This window comes from Talpa occidentalis, unplaced genomic scaffold (assembly GCF_014898055.3).
Source record: "Talpa occidentalis isolate TD23 unplaced genomic scaffold, MPIMG_talOcc4v2.1 talOcc4.12, whole genome shotgun sequence".
Classification (NCBI taxonomy): domain Eukaryota; kingdom Metazoa; phylum Chordata; class Mammalia; order Eulipotyphla; family Talpidae; genus Talpa; species Talpa occidentalis.
The window spans coordinates 54,959,565-54,983,457 of record NW_023601212.1 but is presented as its reverse complement, the minus strand read 5'-3'; the positions used below and the strand labels follow the sequence as shown (position 1 = coordinate 54,983,457).

The following is a 23,893-nucleotide window of genomic DNA, read 5'->3' as shown; positions in this document are numbered from 1 at the left end:
AATAATGCTGTTTTTCCTTTTTCTTTTCCAAGTCAAATCTCAAGAATTTTAGTTAATTATTAATCAACGAAAGATACCTCTGTCTGCAAAGTCTTCATGGCTTTTTTTTTTTTTGCATCCACATCACCTTTTAAAAAATATGGGACTGGGACTGTTTTTAAAGAAAAAGTTTTTAATCACTGTGTACATAGAAAAGCACTTTATACGCGTAATATATGTATATAAAATATTTTATGCTGGTTCTGGGTTTGTGACTTTAATTTGAAACATAAATGAATAAGCTGCTGTACCATAAAAATAAATCATTAGTGGAAATTTGCTTTCCGAATCATCTTATATGTTTGTCCTTTGTGAGTCTAAATCTTTGATTTTTGGAAGCTCTTAAGTATGTCTCTATATAAATTACACTACACTGAATCAGTGGAATACTATTCCTTATGAAGTGAATTAATTCCTTGTATACTAATGAGTAGGTGATCAAGTATATTTCCTTGACTCTAAGAGCCACTGACTTTATGTATCACTAAGAAAGAAAAAACATCTGGTTAAACTATGACATACAATTGATTATAAGATACAGTACTAAATCAGAGGTGTTTTTTTAAAAGTATTTCTGGGCCTCCCTGGTGGTGCAGGCTGTTGAGCGCAGGGCTGTGAAGCTGTCCGCAGCCTCTGCAGTGCCTGTTCAATCCCTGCCGGCTGCAGAGAAACCCACATGGTGTGGCAGACCTCTCCTGTCTTGCCCGCTGCTCCCCTCAGCAGTGCATTTCGGTCATTAGGCCTGTTCTGTTCCCCGCTCTGTCTCTGGTGAATCCTCTCACCTTCCCACACGTCTGGCCTATATGCCAGTTCTTGTATAAATAAATAAAATCTTTTTTTAAAAAAAAGTATTTTTTAGAATCCATGAAAAACAATATAAAGAAAAGTGTCTACAAAAAGTATTTGGTTAGTATAAATTGAAAATGAATCTGGAAGAATATTTATCTTATTCACCAAGAATATATATCTTATTCACCAAGGTATTCCTACACATACCATTTTGTATACAGTGGGCACTTACAGGTATTTATGAATTTTTAAGTTATTCATTTCTAGGCTGGTACTTTTTTTTTCTTTACATATAGTATATATTGCATTTGTATTAAGAAAATTTATGTTAAAAATAAATTTACATTAATTAATACTTCTATCAATGAGTAGAAGCAACTCACTTTTTTTTTTAATTTATTTATTTATGCATACAAGAGCTGGGGTACAGGCCAGAGATGCAGGGAGTGAGAGGATTCACCAGAGACAGTGGGGAACAGAACAGGCAGACTGACAGGAGAGGAGAGGTCTGCTGCGCTGTGTGGGTTGTTCCCTGGCCGGCCAGAGATCGAACTCATGCTGCAGAAGCTGGGGCTTGCTTCATAGTACCGAGCTTAACCCTTTGTGCCACCAGGGAGGCCCAGCAACTCACTTCTTTAGAGCAGATTTAGAAATTTGTTATATTTGTAACATCATTTTCTAATTATCCCATTGTATCATTTTGCAGTTATCTTAAATACCACCCCCAAACATGAAGTAGCATCTTTATAACTACTTTGAAATGTCTACAAGTTTGCTTATATAGGACATACTATTATATTGCCAGGGTTTATATCTCAGCTCAACTACTTTTATTAGATATGTAATTTTGGGTAAATTATCAATTTTAGTTTCCTTATTTGTTAATCATAGTGGTATCCATGACTACATAAAGTATAAGAATTAAGTAAAATTATACTTGATACTTGAGTATAGTGAATATTCATATGGCCACCACTTAGCTTACCTTTATTTTGATGGTCTTGATCCTAAAACTGACTTCTTATCCAATTCCTAAACATTTCGATGCTTAGAAAAGGGGGAAAATACATACATATTTTGGTGGCTGATGAAAGTAAGATTTGATCAGGGGGGAGGGTGTATCCTCAAATCAACTAGCAAAATGTCTATGCAATATATTCATTGTTTTTATTTCCAAGTATTCTATGACTTTATCTCTGGTTTCTGTTGCAGGTGGAGAATTCACATCTCTTGATGAACAACCGTCAGTGCTAAGTAAGTGGCTAGTTGTCTTTTTTTATTCAATCAGTTCTAACCCTGTCTTTAAAAATTCTGGTAGGATTTTAATTTATTTCACCCTCTTTGCCTTTTAATCTACCACATTTTTATAATATCTGTGAAAATTCCTGTGTGATATGGAAATGTGTAGAGGACTATTTTAGTAGAATTAATCTTAAATAATACTGAAATCAAGTTCAGGTATTATTGAACTTAGTTATTCTCATAGATCAGAGCAAAGTACTTGTACATAGTTTTGTCTGTTAGGTGATTATGTATTTATTTACTTCCTATATTGCTGTGAAAATTGGTCAGCCTCTATGATATGATCATTTGATACTCTTTTACTTCTGAACCTATTGCTTTGGTTGTTTCCTTCCCCAGCTTTGTTTTCGTCTTTCTGATAAATTTATGTCATAATACTGGAGTACGGGATATATTTTCAAAGTATGTGAAATGATATCTTGATGTTTGTATTTGGTTCATTCTCAGGATATCCAAAAAACTCTCAGAAAAGGGTTGAACAAACCACAAAATGGGGGTCTAAAATGCAAAGTAAGTGATAAATCTCTACCTATTACTGAAATTTTACCTGTTTACTATTTTTCATGATTTAACAGACAGAAGTGACTTGTTCTTCAGGTGGGCATTTAGATTGTGAGTTCTTAATAAAGGACAGCCATGATTATGAGTTTAGAAATTTCTATCTGCTTGGACTGGGTATAAAGTGTGGATAGTGAGCGCCAGTGGGTGATGGATCCAGTTGACAAGTTGTCAATTCTAGGAGTGCAGTCTGTACATGATAATGAAAAATTTTACTTTTCTGACAGTATGTGATTTTTATTTTTAGCAGACTATTTATATAACTAACCACCTAGAGGAGCTTAGCATGTCCATTATTTTAAATAATGAAGACTGAAATTCACAAATTGTATTTTAATGCTTAGGCTTAGGATTAATTAAATGTCATAGAATTTAAGAAATACCATAAATAGGTATGTTGAAACAATCATGCCTTGAACTTAGTGTCTGTCATAATTTCTGTGGCAATATGTCCATATTAACAATATGTCCGCCTACACCTTAACTCTATAAAAAAAAAAGTCATGCCTGAAGCAACCCTTAACCTCTATCCCTTCTTTACTCATCTGATCACAATAGCTCTTGAGTTCATCATCTCCTTTAACTTATATAAAAGTCCTCATATCTTTCTTGCTCATGAAATGATTGATTGTAATTAAACAAGATAACCTCTGTGGCTTTGTTTTTCCATCACTAAAGTAGTAATGGTCACAATTCATTTTTTTCCCTGCAGTGAAATTTTACCATACATTTAAGTGAATAGTTTTGCCGACTAAAACTGAGATAGCTTTTTGTCTTTCCCTTATTTTTGACTGTCATTTTCTTACTCTTTCATGTACCTCTTATTAGAAGACCACTCCTTTTAAAATTTGCTCTTCCTGACCTAATGTAATTAGGAAACTAAATATTAATAGCTTTTTAAGATTATCTTTAACCAGAATCAAACACTAAAACTTATTTTGAAAATCTGAGATATAATATATTCTTAGACGTAAAACTGCATGCATTTAAGTATATGTGTACTATGAAAAACTCAGAGACTTCTTATGTTATTTCTTAGTTCTTAGCTATATATTCTATGTAATTTACATCAGCTAACTTACTTTCAGGTAAGTGAAATGTAGTACACATTCGTTATCCCCCCACCACCACCAAAAAAAGGTATGGTTTTTGTTTTCTCTTCCAAGACACTGTGCATATGCAATGCAAAAGGGAAAATTCATACTGAACGTGTGATTGGAATGTAGAAATGAATCTTTTAGTTGCTGAACTGGTAGCTAACTTTTGGTATTGTGTCTGTTTGCATTCCTACTTTTTCTTAAGTTCTTTAGTTAATTTTAATTATGTTTTAAATAGTAATATACTGCTAGATAGCCATCTACCACATATATAGGTATTATCTTGGGCTTTAAAGTTATATAGAAACTATATACCAAAAATTTTCACCTTTACAATGCAGAAAACAATTTTTTAGACCTTCAACCACACAAGGACTTTAAGAGCAATGAACAGGGAGAATATATTAATAAAGGTAGAAGATTACAGTGCATTTCAAACGTCTCTGTCATAGATTCTGCTTCAATCCAAGTTTATTTAAATTTCTTCAAAGCATTACAAATTTCATACCTCACTGTTTTAACTCTGCATTTCTGCCTGCTTTGGTGAGAAAAAGTTCGTTTTTTTAGATTTAGGTGTTCAAGAACCTGGGACTTTAAATTCTTGTTGTCACTCCATGTTAGCACCAGTTCCCTGGGTGGTCTAGAATCTACCTGTGTCCTAATCTTTTGGGAAAAATAGAACCTCTGTCTTTACTTTTCCTGTTTCCCAGGTAGTAAAACAGAGTAAGGGAAGAATGTCTATGGAAAGGTCAAAACTCTTGAGTCTGTGCCTCATTAATATACATGCTTTGGAACCTGTCTCTAAAAATGATGTAAAGAAAATGGAAGTTCATTGACCCAGCACTTCTGCTTAATAATAGAGTGATTTAAGTAAAGTCAATTAATCTTTGTGAATCTTGATTTTCTAACCATTAAAGTAAAGACAGTAGTAGCCTTTTACTAGGTTATTCGAGTGAGCTTATATAAGTGAACACAAATTTTTAAGTGTAAATAGCACATAAATTATTAATACTTCATTGTTGTGAATACTGTTTTGTGTGATGATAATGATAATAACTATGAAAGATTCTTGCCCTCTGCTCTGGTATAGAGTGATTGATTGTTACCATAATCTTCAGACTAGAAAAGCGTGGTCTTCATCTTTTAAAACTATTTTTGTTACTGTCTTTAATACTCTTACTAAGAGGAATAGAAATTACCCTTTAGACTATCCCCTGCCTTATCAACTTATTCCCTGCTAAATTTGCTTGTGCTCTAGGATATATGTAAATATTATATATATGCGCTACATGATAACTTACTCAACAATTTTTTCTCTCTAAAATCATAATAGAAGAGCATTTAACTGCATTTTTATACATCTCACTAGATAAAGTCAGGTATTCAAAGTAAACCTCTTGATGAATTTTTTTTCTTGTTTCACTTGCTCTTTCACTGGAGGCTCTGCTTCTTAGACATCGTCAAAAAAGGTTTTTTTAACTTTATTGAGTTATGATTAATATACATTTAGTGTATATAACTTGATAAGTTTGGAAATGAAACTGCTGTAATCTATGCCATAAACATATCAATCACCTCCAAAAGTTTTTTCATATCCTCTTTATTGTTGTATGTGTAATAAGAACATTTAACATAAGATCTACCTACTTAGCAAATTGTCAGATATATAATAGAGTAGATAGTACAGAGACTATACTGTAGATGATAGGATTTATCCTTCTTGCATAACTGAAACATTGTACAGTTTGACCAGTTTTCCCACCCCTCCCCCCATTTCCTCCTTCCTCAACCCCATGTACTACCATTCTGCTTCTAAAAAATTGACTATTTTAGATTCTTCATATTAGTGATATGGTCAACTATTTGTCCATCTGTCTAGCTTATTTCTCTTAACATAGAGTGCTTCATATCACAAATGCCAGGATTTCCTTCTTTTTTAAGGAATATTTAAATATATTATAATATTTTACTGTCTATGTATGCCACATTTTATTTATTCATCTGTCAGTGGATATTTCAGCTGCTTCCATGTTTTGGCTTATGTGAATATTGCTGCATTGAACACTGGAATGCAGACCTCTTCAGGATCCTAATTTCAGTTCATTTGGAGGGGTGTGTATGTGTGTACATGTACACATACACAAAGGTGGGGTTGATGGATCATACGGTATTTCCATTTATAGTTTTATGAGAATCCTTCATACCATTTTCCATAGCGACTGCACTAGTTTATATTCCCACATCTCTTTTACCCACATCCTTTCCATGTACCTCATTTTTTTGTGTTTTTTGATAAAAGCCATCTTACCAGGTATGAGGTGATAGTTCATTGTTATTTGGATTACATATTTCATTGTGTTTTTAGTTTAAACCCACGACTATTACTGCTTTTGTTGCCTCCTCTTTTGATATCTTATCCAAGCGAATATTGCCAAGACTAATGTCCAGAGATATTTTCTCCCATGTTTTCTAGAAGTTTCATGATTTCAGTTCTTATATTTAAGTCTTTAATGAATTTTGAGTTGATTTTTGTCTACAGTGTAAGATAAGGATCCAATTTTATTCCTTTGCATATGGCTATTGAGTTTTTCAAGCACCTTTTATTTGACAAAACTTTTCCCCCATTGTGTTTCCTTTCCCCCATTGTCTATTCTCAGTACCCTTATAGAAGACCAGTTAATTAAATTCTACACAAATTTATTTCTGAACTCTGTTCTCTTCTTTTGGTCTGTTTGTCTGTTTTTATACCAGTACCATACTTTTTTTTTTTTTTTTTTTAAGATTTACTTATTTATGTGTACAAGAACTGAAGTACAGGCCAGAGGGGTGGAGGGTGAGAGGATTCACTAGAGCCAGAGTGGGAAACAGAACAGTCAGTTTGACTGAAGCGTAAACTGCTGAGGGGAGCAGCAGGTGAGTCAGGAGAGGTCTGCTGCGCCATGTGGGATGCTCCCTGGCTGGCCAGGGATCAAACTTGTGCTGCAGTGGCTGCGGAGAGTTTCATAGGTTGCGTCTTAACCCCTTGCGCCACCAGGGAGGCCCATCATACTATTTTTATTGCTCTAGCTTTGTAATATCTTTGGAAATTGGGAAGTACTTTGCCTCTAGCCTTGTTCTTCATGCTAAAAATTGCTTTGGTTATTTGGGGACTATTTGGTTCCATCTGGATTTAGGATTGTTTTTCTATTTCTGTAAAAAATGCCACTAGGCTTTTGATAGGGATTGCACGGAATCTATAGCTTGATTTGGGTATTGTGGACATTTTTAATAATCTATAATCCATGAAAATGGGATGCCTTTCTATTTATTTTTGCCAGCTTTAATTTCTTTCTTTTTTTTTTTAAGATTTATTTGTTTATTCAAGCACTGGGTACAGTCAGAAGCGTGGGAGGGTGAAAGAATTTACCAGAGCCAGAGCGGGGAACAGAATAGGCAGACTGACAGAGGACGCTGCTGAGGAGAGCAGCGGGCACAGCAGGAGAGGTCCCCGCGCCTTGTGGGACCCTCACTGGCTGCCGGGGATGGAACCAGTGCTGTAGAGGCTGCGGGCAGCTTCGCAGCCCAGCGCTCAACCCCTATGCCAATGGGGGAGGCCCTGCCTGCTTTTTCTTGTCTTTTTTTTTTTGCTTTTCAGTTTTTGCTTTTTCGTCTGTTTTTCTTTCTTTTTTGTTTTTCAATTCTTTTTTCTTTTTTTTTCCTTTGATTTTGTTTTTTAATTCTTTGCTTTAATTTCTTTCTTTTAAAAAAAAAAAAGATTTATTGATTTATGCATACAAGAGCTGGTGTATAGGCCAGAGATGTGGCCAGGGTGGGGTGAGAGGATTCACCCGAGACAGAATGGGGAGCAGAACAGGCAGACTGACTGAATATACACTGCTGAGGGGAACAGCGGGCGAGACAGGAGAAGTCTGCTTTGCCATGTGGATTGCTCCCTGGCCGGCCGGGTATTGCAGAGTCTGCGGATTGCTTCATAATGTGGTGCTTAATCCCTTGCGCCACCAGGAAGGCCCCATGCTTTAATTTCTTTCATTGGTGTTTTATAGATTTCAGTGCACAAGTATCTCACCTGCTTGGTGAAGTTTATTAAGTATTTTATTCTTTTTGATGTTAGTATAAATGAGATTATTTCTTAATATTATGTGCTGTGAATTTAGGAATATTATGGTATGTTACATAATAAATATTTTGCTGTTTTTATAATATGTTTGCTGTTCATATTATTTTCATATATTATTTCATTTGATCTTTGAAATTAGGTATTCAAGATAGATAACACATAATAAATTATTTTTATCTTGAATTAGGTATTCAAGACAGATATTACATAATTTTTTTATAAGTAATACAGTTTTAAGTTTGGCAACTTAGATGCTTCATATGATGACATTTTTTGGGCTAAGCTAGTAACTGTAAAACAATATGCCTTTAGAGTTAAGGTTGATGTCATTTTGCTTTATTTGAGACTTTTTGTCATATGACCAAAAGTAAGGCACTTTTTATATCTTAATGACACTGCTAATTTTATTCTTCTAGTTTAGTCCATTGTTTTGCAAATAAAAACTGTTGATAAGCATCAGGAAGGTCATTTATATATACAAAATTATCAAACTCCAGGCACGTTATAGATAACATTTTTTTAAAATTTTATGGTTATTTCTAATAATCAGAAGCACCATAGGAAATATTTGAATCAGTTTAAGGCAGAAAATGAGAATTAAGTTGACCTTTTACATCAAATCACCCTTTCCAGATAGTTCAGTAATTCATAATCCATATTTTGTCTTTTTTCCCCTCTCTGCAGCCTCATCACCAGGCAAGAGTTCAATATATGACAGTTTTTCAGATGGTATAATGTGTTTCTTTTTATTATATTTGTGTTTTCTTTTGTCCTCTTAACTTTGTCCCCAAAATGTTCATCAATCCCATTAAATAATTTGGGTGAAATACTTTAAGGCTTTCTTGCAAAACCAATGTACTAAGAATATGCTTTGTCTATACCACTACATGTGATGAATAACTATAAAGAAAATAGGTTTATATCTCAAGAAGCTTTCAGTCTAATGGGTACTTGGATCTTCAGCCTTTTCTCCTGATTCTGGCGGGTCTCTGGCTTAGTTTCTTTTGGTGGAATCTGTATTTTCTTTCTCTATTGGGAATACTTAAATTATGTAATATTAATTGATAGTCTTTATTTCTCCTATTAGATGACAGCATACAGAAATCAAAGGTTGGCAATCAGTCTCCACCAACCTCCAGCCAATGTAAGTTTGTTCACTTTTTATTAAGCAAGTCTCTAAAACTGGTGATTCATAATTGCTTTTAATTTTTTTGACAACAAAAAATTTGAAGAATTTGAGGCACTACAGGGGGAAATGCATATTTTACTAGCAGTGAAATTTTTTAAGGACAGACTCTATGGAACATTTCTTTTTTTTTTTTTCTACATGCTACTTACTTTATCTTTTTTTTAATTTTTATTTTTTTTAAATAATAAATTTTATTTTTATATTCCCCCATACAATTACAACCTCCCCCATTCTGACCCCCATCCCTCCCCTCCCGCCCCCCCACCCCCCAAAAATTGTCTCTGGTTCATAGTTTTTTGTTGATTTTGATTTTCACTTTCTTATAGTTATTCATTTTCCTGGTCCCTTATTTAAGTTTTCTAGATTCCTGCTATGAGTGAGACCATCCGGTATTTTTCTTTTTCTTTTTGGCTTATTTCACTGAGCATGATCCCTTCCAGCGCCATCCATGTTGCTGCAAATTGCATGTGTTTATCTTTTTTGAATGCTGAGTAATATTCCATGGTATATATGTACCACATCTTCTTGATCCAGTCATCTATTTTTGGGCATTTGGGTTGTTTCCAAAGCTTAGCTATTGAGAAGCGATCTATGGAACATTTCTGACTTCTGGTTTTCCCCTTCACTTTTTCAGTAAGACCAAAAGTAAAAGTTAGTAAGTAATAAAGCTGCTAATATTATTAACTTACTGAACTTTATTGAGTCAAAAGAAAGAAGGCACATAGCATGATATAACAGGATTACTGTGAGTTTTAGACTCCACAGATCTGTATTTAAATTAGATTGAACCACTTACCTTCTGTATGACCTTGGGACAAATTTCTGTCATTCTCTAAGCCTGTTTATTACCCTGAAACCAAGTACTAAAAAAATAACTATTCTCAGACATTTTGATCTCTGTACTGCTTTCTACAGCAAACTTAATGTCTTTCAAAGAACTTTTTTTTCTTTAATATGGGTTGTACCTGTGCATATTTATCCAGAAATTAAAAAGGAAAAAAATTTTAATACTCATTTTGAAATAATTTAGTAGAAGTAACAAATGGGTTTGAATTTTTCCTAATTATTTTAATGAATGACTTAATAAAATGGAGCTGGATTCTTATATCTGCTTCTGTAGTCAGTTACAATATATTGTTTTGGTGATAGTAGCTGTAGAAAACCCAGCTTTATACAGATATGTAGAATTTTAGTAGTCTTCAAATATTCCCTTTTGATGTTCTCTAAAAATCAACAAGGAGTAGTTTCTTAGATGTATTTGAAATGTGAGAACTGATACATTTTAATGAAGTTTTTACATTCTGTTATATTAGTTCATTTCTTATACTTTGAATGACGTATCATACCCTGGTCATTTGGAAATTATTGCTTCACCAATACGTGGATCCTCTAATGCTGACATGTCTGTAATACATTCTAAAAAGAAAACATGTTAATATCACCACCAATTTCAGGACCAAAAATTCAAGTGTTTGGAACTGTCCAAGTCATGGTGGCAGAGAAAATGTTTTCACAGTCCTAATTTTCACTTGAAAGTTTGAATTTTATAATTGCAACAAATATTGTCAGTTGTTTTCCTAGTAGCAGGTTTACTTTGTTCATTTTCAAGTAAATGTCTGCCCCAACTATGCAGGTCTGACTAACAACCATAGTTTGTCACTTGTTCTGTCAAGTAAAAAATTCTTTGAAAAGACACTATTTCAATTCACAGTTCAGTTGCACGAACCTCTTCCTAAGATAACCATTGAGGGCCTCACCGGTGGCACAGTGGGTTGAGCACAGCACTGTGAAGCTGTCAGCAGCCTCTGTAGTGAGGGTTCGATTCCCGGCCGGCCAGGGAGATTCCCACATGGTGCAGCACACCTCTCCTGTCTCGCCTGCTGTTCTCCTCAGCAGTGTATTTCCACCGTCTGCTTGTTCTGTTCTCCTCTCTGTCTCTGGTGAATCCTCTCATCTTCCCACGCCTCTGGCCTGTACTCCAGCTCTTGTATAAAATAAATAAATCTTTTTTTAAAAAAAAGATAACCATTGAACTGTCCTATGCTGCAGAAGTCCTTCAAGTACTTCCTATTTCTTTACATAGAGTATTAAAATTTGTATGCAGAGGTTAAGTTTTAATAATATAAATAGTTTTAACTGCTTCATGGATATTCTTAAGTGAAACTAACCTTGAGTACATGACCATGGAGAATACAAGGACTATACTGTGTGTTAGTAAAGTTTGGTGCCACTGCCCTGTGGTTCATGCCCAGGCATCAGTTGTTTTTCCCACTATGGCATTTTTTACCATCTGTGTAAATATCACTGTGTTAGAAATAATCTAATAACATCTTAGTGTTATGAGCATTGCTTTAACCTCATGGACACCCCTGAAAGAGTCCCAAAGTATTCCTGCTCACACTTTAAGAACTACTATTCTGAGAGGTTATAGTACAATTATTAGCATAAAGGAATCAGTAAATAAAAGGTATAAAAGTATTACTGTTACTGTTCATTAAATGTCATGTTATTAAATGAAGTGGTATAAGAGAAAGTGCTTGATAAATGGAAAATAACCAGATAAATATAAATTGATATCATTATTGTCAGTGATAATATGGATGGAATTAAATTTTACCAGTGTTAACTTGAATACAAAAGATAGGAATTCTGGACAGTTAAAGGGATGTACTATTACATTGTGTGGAATATTTTCATTTATAATACATCCTTTTCCTTTTATATACTTCAAAAAATGCACCTTTAGTAGTTAAGCATTTGAATTCTTCCAAATTAAACATTATTTTATAAAGTGTCTTAATATTGTTTACCTCCCAAATATTAGCAGTAGTAGTGATGATGCTTGTGTATTATAAATTGTGTTCATTCTTAGTTGCTTATGCAATTTTTAAATTCTACTTTTTTCTCTAAAACTTTTTATCATTCTGACGTTTAAGGGACATGTATATATATTCATATTTATACTCAGAACTTAAAATCCTTGAGTGTGAGATTTTCTTGAAAATATAAATTAAGTAAATTATCACATCCCTTCTTTAAATTCTTTCCTCTTTTATCTAATGTTTATAAAGATTAATATTGGTTTTAAAGGTCAGTTGCCCTCAAACCTAAGAAAATAATACTTCTATCTGTTATTCTCTTTTTTCCGCAGCAAAAGTGGCTGGACAACCCAAGAATGCAAGTTTTTTGAGTATGAAGTGGTTGTTGATATTACTTCTGCTTGCTGTTGTTGGGATTTCTTGGTTCATTTATCCTAAGGAAGGAACAACTACTGCTGTTCAAGTGTTCCAGAACAAGATGAAACAACTTATGAATAAATATCAAGGTCAAGATGAGAAGCTGTGGAAAAGGAGCCTAACATTCCTGGAGAAACATCTTAATAGCTCCCAGCCTCGGCTCCAGCCTGCTATCTTGCTACTTACTGCTGCCCGAGATGCTGAAGAAGTACTTAGGTGTCTGAGTGAACAAATTGCTGATGCCTATTCTTCCTCCCATAGTGGCCATGCCATCCGGATTAATGGGGAAGGCAAAGCTACTGAAGACAGTGATACTGTCAAACACGAGGTAGATGAGCAGCTGAGCAATGGATTCAGAAATGGCCAGAATGCAGCTGTGGTACACCGCATCGAGTCACTGCCTGCCGACTCTACCTTGATCTTCTACAAGTATTGTGACCATGAACATGCAGCCTTCAAAGATGTAGCCTTAGTCCTGACGGTCCTGTTGGAAGAAGAAACACTTGAAGCCAGTCTAGGTCTAAAGGAAATTGAAGAAAAAGTGAAGGATTTCCTCACATTCAAGTTCACCAACTCTAACACACCCAGCTCCTACAATCACATGGACGTGGACAAACTGAGTGGGCTCTGGAGCCGTATTTCTCATGTAGTTCTGCCTGTACAACCTGAGCATGACCTGAAGAGGGGCATCTGCTTTTAAGGGGTGACAGAAGAAAAAATCATATCCCAAGTTGAAAGAATATTCAGATTTCCTAACCAGAGATGGACTCAGAGCTCATTTGAAAGAACTGGTTTCTTTTTAAAGGAAGCTAAGTTCTTATGTCAACATAGGACATCTAACTCATTTATTCAATGTAATTATCTGTTACTAGAGAAAGAATCATTTTCCTGTGTTCATTAAGAGCTCTGTTAATGGTATCTGAGAACTATAAATTATTTGCAGTCCCATAGAGGATCTGTTCAGATTCTGGTTTGCATCATTATTGCTACCCATGGGAAGGTTTAGGATCCTTCCAATGAATTTTCCCGATTTTATAACTTAGATTTTTCAGTTTGTTGAGTTACTAGTAAGTCAGCTCCCTAAATGCAGCCATGGGTTTTCCCATTTTGTTCTTTTTCACATCTTTTAGGTGTTAGTCAGCTTCTGCTGAAAGGAGCAAAAGTAATGCAAGTTCAACTGAGTGTATATTTGGGGGTTTTTTCCTTTATTTTTAGAGGGTGGGAAGAAGAAAGCAAGGAAAAAATGAGAAATTGTGGCATGGGAAAAGTGGGAGCTAAAGTGACGAGATGAAATATTAAAGTCAGCCACTGAGACTTAAGTCAATCAAACATAGTTATATGAACTCCATTCTCAGTGATTTCTGTTGGGATTTGTTTTTTTGCATGCCCTTTTTCTTTAAAAAAAAATGTTTAGCCCTTCCTCTTAGGAGCATGCTTTTGAAGCATATATATCATAAGGTTTAGTAGACTTGCTTTTTTCAGTTATCCAGTTGTTTTGGACATAACCTGAAGCATTTGTTTGAATTGAGAAAATAATTTCAGAAATTGGTAAACCATGTTAATCAACATTTCTGAAAATTTTATTTTCTGAATGTTCATATGTTGCAGTCAACTTTTGCTTACAGGACTAAAGTAATAAAAGGACTTCTGAGTGTGTTTGAATGCTCTTATAATAGATTGATTTACTATGCACATGATAAATCTTATTTAAGAGTACCTCAAACCAAAAAGAGTGAAAATTACCATATGTGAAGAATGTTAAAATGTATGCGTATACATTACTGTACTCTAGTATTTCAGTTGTAACTTTGCATCTATATAGCTAAGCTTTCTCATTTATCAATTACTTTGGCTTTCTTAGAATCTTAAAATTCTAGATCCACTTTTTTTTTGGAAGTGAAAATACTGTTTATAGAGTACCACAACCCGTCATTGGTATCATTATTTTGAGGATCCCATCACTGGTAGTAGAATGTGGTGTAGTTTCCTTCTACTAGAGACTACCAGTATTCATATATTTATACCCCTTATTGTAATTTGTTCTTATCACAGAGTCAGGTTATCTGATTTATAGAAGATTCTAAAGAGTTTTTGAAAAGACTTTTATAACGTATATATTGTATGATGAAACAAATGTTTTTAGTAAATGTTTCACTGACCAAAATAATTTTAAAGTAATTGATTTCACTTACCTCTTTCAGGAAAAATAATTGTAACAGCTAACCTGTCTGTAAATTTCTTTAAAAGCTATTTTAGTAATTTAAATAAATTTACTTTCTTGTTTGTACTCTGTGTTGTAAACTTAATTGATTCATAAATTTTTTTGTAGTTAATCCTAGAATTTTCTTTACTCTTGAACAATCTTAGTGATTTCTGGTAGGAGAAAAAAGTCCAAAGAATCGGAGCCATTGACAAGTACCTTGGGCAGAAATGGGATTGTCATGATTTTTCTCTTCCAGAAAATTGGAACTGTCATTAAATGGAAGTAATTAAGATATTCCCAACTTGGCAAACACTACAGCATTGTTTCTCAAATTTTTTATTCTTTCCTCTGTAAAGAACTTTTTAGGTTCTTTTTTTTTTTTTTTTTTGTCTAATCGCCCCATAAATTTTAATACCACACATATACTGTACATTTATGGACTGTGTATATTTTCGTGCTTTACATATATGACCAGCAACATTTTTCTTGTCCCCCCAAGAACCAATTTTGCACCTATTGAGAATGCATGCTGAAGGAATAATCTTTATTTTAAATTATTGCTACTGAAAATATTCTATTTTATGTTCTTGTTAATGTAATTCTTTTGGAAGGAAAAATTTATTGAGTGATCAACTTGAAAATAGCAAATAGGGTCTCTAGAATTTAGGCACATTATTACTTTGGGTGATGACATTAGCCCAGGGAAAACAACAGTATACTGCTTATTTTTAAGTTTCTTAAAAATTTCTAGAAACTCTTTGCTTCCCTTTTGATGATTTTCTTTTCTTACATTACCTGTAATTTTTTTAGATTTTTTTCCATTTTTAATTATTTATATGTATTTTACATTGTTCATTTTTTTTTTGCATTGTTTACTTTCTTTTCTCAGGTGTAGTCCCCATAGAATTCCCACCACCAATTCACCCGTGTACCATCACCACAGTCCCCTGTGCTCTTCCCTCCCTCGTCCTTATCTCTCTCCCCCTCAGAATGTCTCTGATTCATAGTTGTCCATTTATTTTTTTTTGTTTTGTTGTATTTTTTATTGTTATTTTTTCCCTGATGCCTTATGTAGTTCTACTATATTCCTCCTATAAGTGAAACCATCTGATATTTTGCTTTTTCCTTCTGACTAATTTCCGCTGAGTATAATCCCTTCTAGCTCCATCCTTGTTGCTGCAAATGGCATGAGTATCTTTTTTTGATTGCTGAATAGTATTCCACTGTGTATATATACCACATCTTCTTGATCCAGTCATCTATTTTGGAGCATTTGGGTTGTTTCCAAGTCTTACCTATTATAAACAGTGCTGTAATAAACATGGGGGTACAGGTATTCTCTTGAATTAATGTTTTTGTGTTCTTTGGGTAAATCCCTAGAAGGAGGAAATACAAATGGCCAACAGGCATATGAAAAAATGTTCAACATCCCTCATAATCAGGGAAATGCAAATCAAAACCACAATGAGATCATATGGCGCATATTTAAAAAAACTAGCAACAGCAGATGTTGGCGAGGATATGGTGAAAAGGAACTCTTCTACCTTGCTGATGGGAATGCAAACTGGTCCAACCACTATGGAAAGTTGTATGGAGGTTCCTCAGATTACATTACTTTAAGTTTTTTAGCACTCTAATCTGCAGAGAGTGGAAGTTAACTTGATTTTTGTTCCATGAAGAGAGCTATAATTTAGAAAGTGTTTGCATATTTCATGCCATTAATTAATGCCTAAATTAAAGATATAAGAGCCAGTTTCCCTGTCATCTTAGGTCTTCAGAAAGTTGACAACCTAACATAGTATTTCCCATCAAATGCATAATTTGCGTTTTATTGTATATTGTCCTTATCAAAGTCATAGAGTAAAATCTTACAGTATAAGGATTTATCAACATTAGCCACTTGAGAGGAAGATGTGAGTCCTGGAACTGGGAAATCAAACTGAGGAGGCTACCACTGACAAGTAAAGAGGAGACTCCTGCCTTGGATACTTGTCTTTGGCAAGGGTTTAGAGAAGTGCTAGTATCCATATAGGCTTTTCCGTATGGTAGGGAAAAGACAGCCTGTCACCTGAGCATAAACAGTAAAAGCTCACAAACTACACATTGTATGCTCGGTGTTTTGCACATTCTTGGACTCTTCTGGAATTCTCATTTCTTTCCTTCTTCCTTTCTTTCCCTGGTTTCATGCTCGACTAATTGGTTTGGGGAGGCATTTTTCTTTCTTTCTTTTTTTTGCTTTGTTTGGAGATGAGTACTGGACCTTTTTTTTAAATTGAAGTATAATTGACATCTAATATTACTTTCAGGTGTACAACATAATGATTTGATATTTGTATACATTGTGAAATGATCTCCACTAAGAGTCTAGTTAACATCCATCGACATAATATAGTTTTAAAAAGTGCTTTTCTTGGGCCCTGGTGGCACAAGGGGTTAAGCATCAGCACTATGAAGCTATTAGCAACCACTGCAGCATGAGTTCGATTCTTGGCCAGGGAGGTGATGCACATGGTGAAGCAGACCTCTCCAGTCTTGCCCACTACACCCCTCAGCGGTGTATTTCAGTCATCCTGCCTGTTCTGTTCCCTACTCTGTCTCTGGTGAATCCTCTCACCCCGCCCCCCACACCTCTGGCCTGCACCCTACCTCTTGTGTGCATAAATAAATAAATCTTTAAAAAAAAGTGCTTTTCTTGTAACAAGAACTTCTAAGATGACTCTCAACAACTTTCAAATATGCAGTGCAGTATTATTAACAATTGTTTGGTCACCTTGCTGTATGTTGTATTTCAATGACTTATAACTGAAAATTGTACTTTTGGGCCACCTTCATCTATTTCATCCACTACCTACACTGCCACTTTGGCAACCACCAATTTGTTCTCTGTATCTAAGAGCTTGGAGGTTTTTTTGTTTATTTTTTGGATTCCAATTATGCGTGAAGTCATATGGTATTTTTCTTGTATTTGACTTCACAGAACATAGTACTGTCAAGGTTCATCATTGTCACAATTGGTAAAATGTTGTTATGGCTGAATAATAATGTTTTTATGGCTGCATATATACATCACATTTTCTTTATCCATTCACCCATTGATGGACACTTAGGTTGTTTCCATATCTTGGCTATTTTAAATAATGCTGCAATGAATATGAAGGTGTATATGTCTTTTCTAGTTTCTTTTTTTGCTTGTTTTCAGATAAATACATAAAAGTAGAATCGCTGATAGATCTGTTTTTAATTAGACCTCCATATTATTTTCCATAGTGACTGCACTAATTTACATTCCCACCAACAATGCACAAGTATTCCCTTTTCTCCACATTCTCACCAACACTTATTTCTTGTCTTTTTTGATGATACCAATTCTAACAGATATGAGGTGATATAGTTTTGATTTGCATTTTCTAGATGATTAGTGATGTGCAGTATCTTTGCATGTACATGTGACCATATGTATATCCCTTTTGAAAAAATGTTTATTCAGATTTTTATTCTAATTTTTGTGTATAAGATAGCAATCCAGTTTTTTCTTTTGGTGTGACTGTCCAGTTTTCTAGTTTTTCCAACATTATTTAAGAGAGTATCATTTCCCTGTTGTATATCCTTGGTTGCTTTCTCATAAATAAGTTGATCATAAGTGTGTGGCCATTTTTCTGGACTCTCTTCTGTTCCATTGACCTATGTGTCTGTTTTTATACCAATACTGTTTTGATTATTGTAGCTTTGTGATGAAATTTTAAATTAGTGAGCATAATATCTCCAACTTTGTTGTTATTTGTCAAGAATTCCTTGACTATTCAGAGCCTTTTGTGTGTCCTTACAAATTTTAGAATTGATTGAACTATTTATGTGAAAAATGCCATGGGAATTTTGATAGCGATCATATTAAATCTGTAGATTGCTTTGGATAGTTATGGACATTTTAACAGTGTTCTTCCAATTCTTGAGCTTGGAATATCTTTTCATTTATTTTTTGTTTTCTTCATTATTATCATAGTTTTCAGTGTACAGATCTTTCATATCCTTAGTTGAATTTATTCCTACATATTTTATTTTTTTTATTTTTTTTTTCATGGTATAAAAGTATTTAATAAGACACACCATCGGTACAGGAAAACACATAGCCCATCCTTTGAAACCGCCAACAGCCAAGTGAAAAGTCAGTACAGATGATTTTTTTTTTAAATCTAAGGTACACAATGGGAATTTGAACTACTATGTTTTTTCTTCTTTCTATAAATGGGACTTGTTTTCCAGTCAGTAATGTTGTATCAAACATTGTAATGCATCAAAGCAGACAGGTGCAGTATTCTCTCCTACTCATATTGAGCTAGGCTAGGGAAATACCATCTTGGTAGGAAGGTTTGACAGGAAGAAGGAATTAGAGACCCTTCCCCAACAGAAAACTTAACAAATGATTTATACAGAGAGGGTTTTAAGCAAACCTGCACAAACACTTACCATGCCACAGGAGAGGAAAGCCGCAGTCAGCCCCCAGCGTTATTTTGATGCAATTGTAACGGGATTATTTTCTTAATTTTTCTTCCTGATAATTTGTATAGAAACCCAGTAGATTTTTTTTAAGATTGATTTATTCATGCATATAAGAACGGGGTACAGGCCAGATGTGTGGGAGGGTGAGAGGATTCGCCAGAGACAGGGGAACAGAACAGGAGACTGACTGAAATACACTGCTGAGGGGAGCAGCGGGTGAGACAGGAGAGGTCTGCTGTGCTGTGTGGGTATCTCTCCTGTCGGCCGGGATAGAATCTGCGCTGCAGAGGCTGTGGACAGCTTCAAAGCGCTGCGCTCAACCACCTGCTGGGAGGCACTCCAGTAGATTTTTTTATATTTATTTTGTATCCTTCAGTTTTTCTGATTTTGTTTATTCTGACATTTTCTCAGAGTCTTTAGAGTCTTCTATATATAATGTCACCTACAAATAATACGTTACCACTTTCTCTCCAATTAGGACACCATTTATTTCATTGTCTTTCCTGGTTACTCTGGCTAGGACTTCCAATATTATGTTGAATAAGAGTGAGGAGTGGGTATCTGTTTTTTTCCCCTGAGCTTAGAAGAAACGCTTTTGCCTTTTCACCATGGAGTATGAACTGTGGGATTATAATATGTGGCCTTTATTATGTTGAAGTATGATTCTGCTATATCCAATTTGATAATAGTTTTTATCATAAATGAATGTTTGTCAAATGTTTTTTCTACATCTATTGAGATGATCATATTTATTTTTATCCTTCTTTTTGTTAATGTAGTGTATTACATTGATTTACAGATGTTGAATGATCCTTGCATCCCTGGAATAAATGCCACCTGATCATGGAATTTATTGATCTAATGTGTTGTTGCATTTGGTTTGCTAATACTTTGTTGAGGATTTTTTATATCTATCTTCATCAGGGATATTTGACAGGTAACATTTTTTTTTCTTATGGTATCCTTCTCTGGATTTGGTGTCAAGGTAATGCTGACCTTGTAAATTGAGTTTAGAAGCATTCTCTACTCTTCTATATTTTGGAAATTTGAGAAGAATTGATAGTAGCTCTTCCTTGAATGTTTAGTAGAATTAACCACTGGAGCCACCTGTTTCTGGGCTTTTATTGGGAGCTTTTTAGTTACTGATTCAATTTCCTTACTAGTAATTAGTAAGATTTTCTATCCATGGTTCAGTCTTGGTAGCTGTATATTCCTAAGAATTTGTCAATTTCTTCTCAGTTGCCAAATTTATTGGGCTGCTAATTCTTATTTGTTTTTAAGGACTTAGTTTTCAAAGCAGGACTTCCCTGAAACCTTCCCTAATTCCTTTCCCTGAATGCCGATTTAAGTACCTCTTCTTTATGAGCTTATTCATCTTTTAATAGTTCTGACACAGCAGTTAGCACACTGCCACTACCATATGTCTCAAGAGCAGGAGAGAGTCATATGTGCAGTGGTAATCATGTAGAGGCTCAAATAAATACTTGTTGAATGAAAGCTGCAAACCCTGCCTAGTTAGCTAGACTAGGTCAAGTGTTTTATTTCTTTGTTGCTTTTCTTTCTGAGCCTTTTCTAAAGCTTTATATAGTATTTCAACTTAGATTCAGTAGTGCTATGAGTAATTTAAGAGAAAGGAGGTCAATCCCAGTGGTATAAGGGAAACTTTCTTCTCTGGTAGAAATAAGTATCTAATGATGCGAGACTTCCCCAAAGGGAAAGTGAATGTTAAGAGACAAAACTGGGAGGTATGAGGTCTTTCAATACTGAGATTTGGAAATTTAAATTTTCTTTAAAGAGCTAGCAAGTTTTTCCACATTTTTTATATTGCCAAGAGGGTATTATAGTTCAGAAGACAGATGGCAATGAGTGTGAAGAGAAGCTTGTAAGAAGAAAAGAGAAGAGGAAGCGTCAAAGTTTGATAATTGAATGTAATGTTGCAGAGAAAATACCCCATAGAGGACTCTTCTAAATGCTGTACTAATAAAAATACCTCTTTATTCTATTTAGCTCATGTATCTTCTCTCCCCCAAATACTAAGTACACATTGTAGACTACATTCTTATCTCTGCATGTCTTTTTTTTATTTTATATATTTTTTACATCATTTTTGATTTTTGCACAATGTATGCATTTTTATCTTGGTTATAGTCACCATACAATTCCCATCCCCCTTGTTTTGATCCTACTCCCTCCCCCCACCCCCCGTGGTGTGTCTCTGGTTTATAGTTGCTTGTTGATTTTGATTTTTACTTTATTATAACTAGTCTTTTTCCTGGTCCCTTATCTTTTTGTTGACTTTTAGCAGTTTGAAGTAGAGATAGTAATGTATTTAGGCAGGAATTATTTGATTGTAAAAACTTGTCTAACCTTGCACAAGAGAAAAGTAGGGGTGGGGCAGGCATTAGAAGAACATACATGTCAGACTCCAAGACAGGAAAATAATGGGAACTGAAGAACACTGGGAATGGAAACCTCAGTGTTCATTTCCTCTGCCACTCTACTTCTGACTTGCTACAACCTTAGCCACTTCTAAATACATAAAGAACAAATCTTATTGCTCAATCCAGTGTATGGATGATCATGAAAAGAATATATGATTAAACATACATATATCACCCCTTTAATAGGTACTCACTGGGCTGGTATGTGATAGGACAGCATACTAGGACAGGTCAAGTAGTGGGCAGTTTTTGTTAAGGGACAATTGAGTGCAACTTCAAATATATAAAGACTTTGAACACAGAATATGATTTTGAACTGGTTAATTCATTTCAATTTTTTTAAAAAAAGCAATGTTATTCCAATAGAGAAATAAAGTAAAAAGTAAAATAATGAATAAATAAATCTTATTTCTGAAAAAAAACTTGGAAAAAAGTAAAACTAAAGGAAACTATTAAAGTTAAAAATATGGATCTTGGGGGGTTGGGGGCGGGAGGGGAGGGATTGGGATCAGAATGGGGGGGTTGCAATTGTATGGGGAATATAAAAAAATTTATTATTAAAAAAAATATGGATCTTGGCCATAGATAAATTAAACTAAGTAAGTCCTTTTTGTCATTTACAAATGTCTTATGATTTCTTCCCTTTGCTTCTGTGTTTTCTATGTTGATAAAAGCAATAAAAATTTCAGGTACAATTTTAATGTACAATGGTTATTAGTTTTAAGACCCTTAAAAGAACACTGAGTTTTCTTCAGTTTTCAATCTATTTCTTGAGCAAATGAGGTCATGGGTAACCATGTACTCCTGATTAAACTTTTTTGTGGGGTTCGTTTTTCAACTTTGAGAGAGCGTCATGCTTAGGCAAAAACCAAGAAGAGAATATACCTCATGCTATACAGCCCTCTGCAGAGAACATTCACCTGTTGTAGTTTTATTTCTTTTTTTTTAATTTATTTTTTATTTATACAATAGCTGGGGTAAAGGTTCGGGAGAATGAGAGGATTCACCAGAGACACAGCGGGGAGCAAAATAGGCAGATAGACTGAAAGCACTGCTGAGGGAGCAGCAGGCACGACAGGAGAGGTCTCCATGTGGGACTCTCCCTGGCTGGCTGGGAATCGAACCCCCACGACAGAAGCTGCGGAAAGCTTCACAGGGCTGTGCTCAACCTGCTGCGCCACTGGGGAGGCCCATATAGTTATATTTCTTGATGGGCATTTTTTTAATCTGTTCTCAACCTCTCATAGTTTAAATAAAATTCCTCTTATTTTGTCTATAACAAAGATGGAAAAGATTTATATAAAGATCTTTATATTTGAATGTAAAATTGTCCCTCATCCTTTTTTAATTTTTTTCTTAGTAAGTGCTTTTTGATGCTCCAAAAACAGTTTCAAGTGCTTTACATGTACTAACTGATTTAATTCTCATGCTAACCCAGTGAGGTGGTACTATTATTTCAATTTAACAGAAAACTGGGGGCCTCCCTGGTGGCACAGGGGTTAAAAACAGTGCAATCAAGCTATCACCAGCCACTGCATCACTAGTTCTATCCCTGGCAGGCTAGGGAGCTAACCCACATGGCAAAGCAGACCTCTTCTGCCTCACCCGCTGCTCCCCTCAGCAGTGTATTTCAGTCAGTCTGCCTGTTTTGTTCCCTACTCTGTCTCTAGTGAATCCTCTCACCTCTGGCTTACTCCCCAGTTCTTGTATACATAAATAAATAAATCTTTTAAAAAAAACAGGAAAAGTGCTTATAGCCTGCATATATATATATATATATATATATATATGGAGAGAGAGAGAGAGAGAGAGACAGGAAAAGTGCACTTTCCTGTATATATATATATATATATATATATATATACAAACAGATAGAAAACTGAAGCATGGAAAGGTAAATTGATAAGAATACCCAAAAGGCAGAGCAGACATTTGAACCCAGGCAGCCTGGCTTTATAATACCTATTTTTGCCACAATGTGTACTGTCTCCCTCAAGCCCCATATCCAGTACTTTTTCTCCCATTTATTCAAGCTCTCTACAGATTGCAGTATTTTTCCAATCTGTAGATTCTTAAGCCCTTTTCCTTAAGCCCTTTTCCTCCTCTCCCCCTTGCTCAATATTGTGAAATCCAATATTGCACACACCAAAGGTCTGAATAGTCTTGAGTGGAGTGAGAGTCATCACAGCCCTACCTGTTGACTCATATTTGCATTCATTTGCACTACGCTTTTGTAACTAAAGGTCTGCAGTGTTGACGCACAGTTCTTCTTGTTCAAAATGCCTACAAGTAACTTAGGTACTAGCTCTCCCTGAATACCACAAAGTTTCTATTTTTGCCTGGCCTTGATACAAAATGGCACCTCTTTGAATTTCTGAGAAAGAGTCCACTTGCATCAAAAACATTGACAATTTCCCAGAAACAG

General features: G+C 34.8%; 1 protein-coding gene across 6 annotated transcripts in view; it reads left to right on the top strand.

Annotated features, from left to right (window-relative positions):
• The window catches only part of TOR1AIP1 (torsin 1A interacting protein 1), a 38,438-nt gene extending 23,868 nt beyond the window's left edge, over positions 1-14,570 (top strand). For 4 of the 6 annotated variants that reach the window (XM_037506359.2, XM_037506356.2, XM_037506355.2 and 1 more), the window contains 5 exons: positions 2,041-2,082; positions 2,578-2,640; positions 8,587-8,631; positions 8,990-9,046; positions 12,243-14,570. In XM_037506359.2, coding sequence (XP_037362256.1) covers positions 2,041-2,082; positions 2,578-2,640; positions 8,587-8,631; positions 8,990-9,046; positions 12,243-13,027 — 992 coding nt within the window. In that variant the 3' untranslated portion in view covers positions 13,028-14,570. The remainder of the gene's footprint in view (positions 1-2,040; positions 2,083-2,577; positions 2,641-8,586; positions 8,632-8,989; positions 9,047-12,242) is intronic. The other 2 variants (XM_037506360.2, XM_037506358.2) reach the window with 1 other exon arrangement.
• The last annotated feature ends 9,323 nt before the right edge of the window (positions 14,571-23,893 follow it).